The sequence below is a fragment of the Mus caroli genome, unplaced genomic scaffold, assembly GCF_978045245.1.
Source record: "Mus caroli unplaced genomic scaffold, Mus_caroli_1 scaffold_4, whole genome shotgun sequence".
Taxonomy (NCBI): domain Eukaryota; kingdom Metazoa; phylum Chordata; class Mammalia; order Rodentia; family Muridae; genus Mus; species Mus caroli.
In genome coordinates, this window is record NW_028227259.1 from 153,884,084 (window position 1) to 153,890,083 (window position 6,000).

A 6,000-nucleotide genomic window follows, 5' to 3' on the forward strand; every position below is an offset into this window, starting at 1 on the left:
GCAGTTGTCTCTGTTTGTCCCCATCTGCAGGAGGAACGAACGAGCCGATCATTCTTAATCACCAGGAAACCGTAACCCAGGAAACCGTAACCTGGGAAATCCTAACTCTGTGTTTTTTGTTTTTTTGTTTGCGCAGGCTCGGCCAGTAGATTACCCCAAGGACTACCTCGCCCATCAGATTCCAGTATCATTTCACAAACACTGGCACATTGACCCGGTAAAGGTGTACCTCACGTGGCTGGCACCCAGTGAGGAAGACCAAGCCACGCAGGAGACACAGAAGGACCCAAGAGAAGAATTATAGAACAGAGTCTGGGACACACGGATACAAGAGATTCACCCTATCTGTTGAGCTGTGGTCCAGCTGCTCGTGTATGCCGTGTGAAATGGACAATTCCCAGTCCTTACGGAAATAGGATATTTTCTGGATGGGTAGACTCATAAGGGAAACTGGGAAAAATCGCTTGTTTTCATAGATGTCGTAATTGTAACACGGCAGTTATTGTGCCTATTTTAGCCCACCATGGGCTGTAAAGTAAGAGCTTTTTGACTGTCAGAGGAAATAAATGGTACCTAAAGTCCTTTTCTGTTTTCTCCATTGTAACAGGGACGCCAATACAAGAATGACTGGCTATCACCCCACATAAACATTGAATCTTTTAACTTGGATATTGCCAAAGGAATGAACCTTTAAACCAATGGTTCTCAACCTGTGGGTCGAGACCCCCTAGGAGTGGCAGTTGGTCATATGCCAGGAATCCTACATATTAGGTACTTACATTGCAGTTCGTAACTGCAGAAAAATTATAGTTATGAAGTAGCAGGGAAATCGTTTTATGGTTGTAGGTCGCCTCAGCATGAAGGAACTGTATTGAAGGATCGCTGCCTTAGGAAGGTTGAGAACCACGGCTTTAAATGGCTCTATTGTTGATGGAAATTGGTTCCCAGGCACTCAGTAGGAATGAAGTACCGAAGCTGATTGGTAAAACCTAAACTCAATATGAATAGCCCCAACTATACAATCACAGTTGCTCTTTTCCCCTATTCTGCTGGTTGCACCCCCAAAACAGACTCAAGGCCATCTGGTGAAGCCTCTGCTCCCTGCCAGCCTCCCCAAAGCCCACACCCCCCAATAGATTGGACAGAGTGTCACCAGAAATTAGGATGCTGGGTTGACATGTCTCTTCTGTGTCCGCAATGAGCATGGGGGTCTGGTAATGTGAGCTGCATCTGGAGCTGGCCTATTACTCCTGCTGCTCGCTGGGTGTTACATAGTAACTCGCTTCTGGCTCAGGCTAGACCGTGGCTCAGGCTAGACTGCCTCCGTCCTGGCAGCCCCTCGTGAGAGGACAGCATGGGGATCAGCAATTTCTCTGGTTTTTCTAAAGAATGAAATCTGAACAACGTGCTAAAGCAACCCTCGTTTTCCAGTGACACCTTTTATTATGTCCTAATTTAACAACTCATCGTTAATATATATATAAAAAAAAGAGTACTGTGTGTTAATGTTTAAAGTAAGATGATGATTTTGTTATATAAGGGTCTTTGCACATGATTTGATCTCAAGCTCCTAAGGTTGTATGTTAGAATCCTTTCCTTTTTTTCATTCTGTACTTCATTAACCTTACTTATAAGGCTCCTAAGCCCTTACAGCCTTTAAAGCCACTCCATCAGCAGTACCTATGTGATTATTTTTTAATGATGTATATTCCTATGTAGCTTACGTCTGACTCATGTCCAAATTCATGTAGTAGTGTTTATCATCCTTTTCCCAAATTAATAAGCACCAGGATTGGTGTGTGGCCCGCTACTTCTGGTCTCTGGTGGAACACAGTCTGTGAAAACTGATTCTGCGGTTCAGCTAGAAACTGGACTGAGGACAGTCAAGTGCATGAAAGGGACCATAATGGCTTCTGGGTGTCCTGCTGATGGCTCTAGCATCATTGCTGACTCGGCAATGATGAATGCCCCATTGTGACCATTGCTATCATGGTACTTACCTTTTTGACCTTGCAGGGATACCCCTGGGAGACCTGGTTGCTACACCAGTGCCGCACAGGGAATTCCTCAGTCCACCCCTCCCGCCTCTGCTCCTGAAGTGTTACCAGCCAGAGAACAGAGGAAGTTTCATTTGGTAGGACAAAAGCTAGCGCGTCTGTGAGGAATGAAGAACTGTTCAATCTTTTTTCTCTGTTATGACCTGTGCCCTCTTTTCCCCTCCCCCTCCCTCCAGGATCCCACTGGTGTTTCTAGATATGTGGTTAAATATGTTTCCCTTTTGGAGCTACAGAAGTCTCACCATGAATACAATGTCTCCAGCTTACTTCTTTTGTCTATCGGTTGATGCTAGATGTGGGGTGGGTAGGAGCATGCCGGACAGGCACTGAGAAATTGGGAACCCTGGCAGATTACTAAGTCAATGCAAACTAAACATCTTAGGAAAAAGCAAAGAAAAAAATTGAAAAAATAGTTTAAAAAGGACCACGTGTTATGTTTTATATATAGCAAATGACAGGCTCTATTTGAACACCAACTGAGATTTGATATCTTAAAAAAAACAAAAAATTTAATTTTGAGCCTGGATTCTTTAGGGCACATACCTCCCTCTTCGGTATTCTTTTTCCTTTTAAGTAAGGATTTCTTTGCCAGTGGATATTTTTATCCTAAGGATTTAGCACCAAGGATTTATGTATAGAATTACCTTATAGGTCATTTTTACTTTTAAGCCATTTCTCATGACCCAGCACATCGCCTGCCTGTAGGATTTTTACATCTTACAGCTAAATCAGAAGTCGGGACACAAAATAACCTTTGTCGAATGCTTGGGACCGTAATCGCTCAGCAGCCAGAGTTACAAACAATGCTATGTGGGGCCCTGTTAGATGCCAGCGTTCGCTGCGTGTCCTGATTGATCGACGACATTTAGTACATTGCATCTATCATGGTTATTGATGGGTAAAGAGAACCTCAGAGATTCACCACACAGTAGACATTTGTAAGAATATTTGTGGTGCCTCCCGTCCCTTCGCAGATGTGTCATTTTTGTGGAAGAAAAAAAAGCAATCAATGTACCATTAAGTACACTATAGCAGACTTACAAAGGGGCTTTGTTCCTGCTGTCTTTGAATGACAGGCCTGAAAAGGTGCTATTTAAATTGTTTATGTCCTCAAGCCCTCTAAACAAGTCACCTGCAAAATGTGTTCTCTTCCTTTCTATAGAATAAAATAAAGGTTTTGTTTCTGGTATGCTTTGGCCTCTGTTGTCTCTTTAAAGGCATGATACTCCAAGTATGGGAGGGGAGGGGAGGGTAATGATCAGGAATAAGGTACCTTAACAAAAAGCCAGGAATAAACATGGTTGGGTGCAGTTTAGAGGCTTCTTTGCAGGGAGCGGTTAGAGAGGAGGTCTGTGTGAGAAGAGGGTATTAGGACGAAGAGTTGGAAGATTAAGGAAGCTGAAATTTCACTAGTGGCTATGGAGGGTTTTATATAGTCCAGAGGGACTGGCCAGGGTGCAGGTCCCCAACATGAAAGGGAGTAGAGAGTGTTCCTTAGCCGTCATTGTGAAGTTCAGATGATGGCCGGCAAGCAGCTGGATACGAAGTCTGGGCTTCAGGGCAGCCAGAGGTTCAATATTGAAAAATCATGAGTGTTTCAAAAGCTTACTATTTCTGAGTTCTATGTAGATGTGTGTATGTGTTTGCCTGTGGGTATGGGCACACAAGTGTTGTGCTCATGAAGGCCCAAGGTGTCAGATCTCCTGGAGCCAGGAGTACAGACAGTTATGAGCCTCCTGTTGTGCGTGCTGGGAACTGAACTCAGGTGCCATGGAGGAGCAGCCAGTGCTCTTGAGCCCTGAGCTATTGCTCCAGCTGAACCATGAGCATTTGAAAGGGTCCACCCTCTCAGGAGTGGGTAGGATGAACTGGGGAGAAAGTGAAGGAGAGAGAGAGAGACAGCGTGTGTGTGTGTGTGTGTGTGTGTAATGTGTGTGTGAGGAGTGTGTGTGTGTGTGGAGTGTGTGTGTGTGTGGAGTGTGTGTGTGTGTGTGTGTGGAGTGTGTGTGTGGAATGTGTGTGTGAGGAGTGTGTGTGTGAGGAGTGTGTGTGAGGAGTGTGTGTGTGTGGAGTGTGTGTATGTGTGTGTGTGTGGAGTGTGTGTATGTGTGTGTGTGTGTGTGTGTGGAGTGTGTGTGTGGAATGTGTGTGTGAGGAGTGTGTGTGTGGAGTGTGTGTGTGGAATGTGTGTGTGAGGAGTGTGTGTGTGTGGAGTGTGTGTATGTGTGTGTGTGGAGTGTGTGTATGTGTGTGTGTGTTTGTGTGTGTGTGTGTGTGTGGAGTGTGAGCTGCATGTCACAGCTAGGGGAGGTATTTCAAGAAGCAAATGTCCCATTCTATTCCAGCTGCCAAGAGGTCCTTTAGGAGAGGACAGAAGGGACTGTGTGATTCAGTGTCTTGGAAATCATGTGACTGGACACACCCATCCATCCCCAGACAGGTTGAGGAGCAAGTGCAAGTTGAAGACAACTGTGGTAAACATCTCTCTCTCTCTCTCTCTCTCTCTCTCTCTCTGTCTCTCTGTCTCTGTCTCTCTCACACACAGCCACACACATAGGCATACACGGAGAGTTCTGAGCTTGTCCACAGTCGATGGAAAGGAAGGTGGGTTGAGACAGAAGATGAAACCTGAGGCGTGTGGAGTTGGGCTTTCATGATGGAAAGTTCTGGAGCCTGTTGCTGTGATGACAGCAGAGAGCAGTACTGTCTGCCCTGGCTGTGATAGTGGATGGGGCTGGCCATGTTAGTCATGGCTCTGTGTTCGCAGGTCTCTGAATGCTTAGGAGAACCTTCTGTAAGTGAAGAATAGAGGCCGAAACAGGCGGACTTACTGCTGTGAGCGCACGGATAGGTTCATGCCGATTGTGTTGGAGACACGTCTCTGTTGAGTTTAATTTTTTTAGTGTGTGATTTTCGTGGGAAGCAGCTTCATGAGTTACAACCAAGGAACTCCTTATATCATTCATATCTTAGCTGAGATTCACAGACGGGCAGTGCCGCCCGGGGGTCCATGTCTGGCGAGTGGCAGAAGTAGGTGTCAATGGATTTTTATTTTATGTGTCTGACTGTTTTGCCTGTAGGCATGTCCGTGTACTACACATGTTCCCGGTGCCCTAGAAGGCCGGAAGAGAGCATTGGGTCCCCTGGGACTGGAGTCACGGGTGTTTGCAAGCTGCTATGTGTGGTTGCTCGGAATTGAACCTGTGTCCTCTGCAAGAGCAGCCAGTGCTCTTAACCACTGAACCATCTCTCTAGTCTCAGAGCTAGATTCTTGAACGGGCATTTTGGCTCCAGAGTATGTGTGTTTAATTCCTCCTGCAGTCCACCAAGAACATGTAGACTGTGCAGGCTGAATGCATATCTAGTTATAAATGCTAGCCTATGGGAAGATAAGAAAGAGACTACACGATAACCATATAATAGCCCCACAGACAAGAGATTATTAAGCGAACTATGATGATTTATCAGATGAGTTGAAGGACTAATGCATGCTGGCAGATTAAGAAAGGAAGAAGCAAGCTACTTGAGAATATCGAACATGCATGTTGCCACGGGGGAAAAGATGCTGGCAGTGATGAACACATTTGCCCCTCTTCTCAGTGTTACTCTGTTGTGTGCCTGAGGGAGCTCATGTCCGTACCTCAGGAAGCACACCCCAGCTGTTCACAGTACCCCAGGAAGCACACCCGGCAGTTCACAGCGGCATTTGCTATTCTCAAGCTGGAAGCTGTATCCAGCCTAGGTGTCTATTGCCTAAAGAATGGGTAAATAAGGCGTGGGTTATCTATTGCATCTGCGCGTGCAGTAGCTCATGTGAGCGGCCTACAGGTCCAGGAGACTTACACCATCAAATCATCAGAGTTAAGACTCACATAGGATCTCAGTGATATAATTTGAAAATGGAAAAAGGGAATGCAGTGGGGCATACATACCTTTTAGAGAA

General features: G+C 45.7%; 1 protein-coding gene across 1 annotated transcript in view; it reads left to right on the top strand.

Annotated features, from left to right (window-relative positions):
* The window catches only part of B3glct (beta 3-glucosyltransferase), an 84,443-nt gene extending 81,203 nt beyond the window's left edge, over window positions 1–3,240 (top strand). The window contains exon 15 of the mRNA XM_021163494.3: window positions 137–3,240. Coding sequence (XP_021019153.1) covers window positions 137–304 — 168 coding nt within the window. The 3' untranslated portion in view covers window positions 305–3,240. The remainder of the gene's footprint in view (window positions 1–136) is intronic.
* The last annotated feature ends 2,760 nt before the right edge of the window (window positions 3,241–6,000 follow it).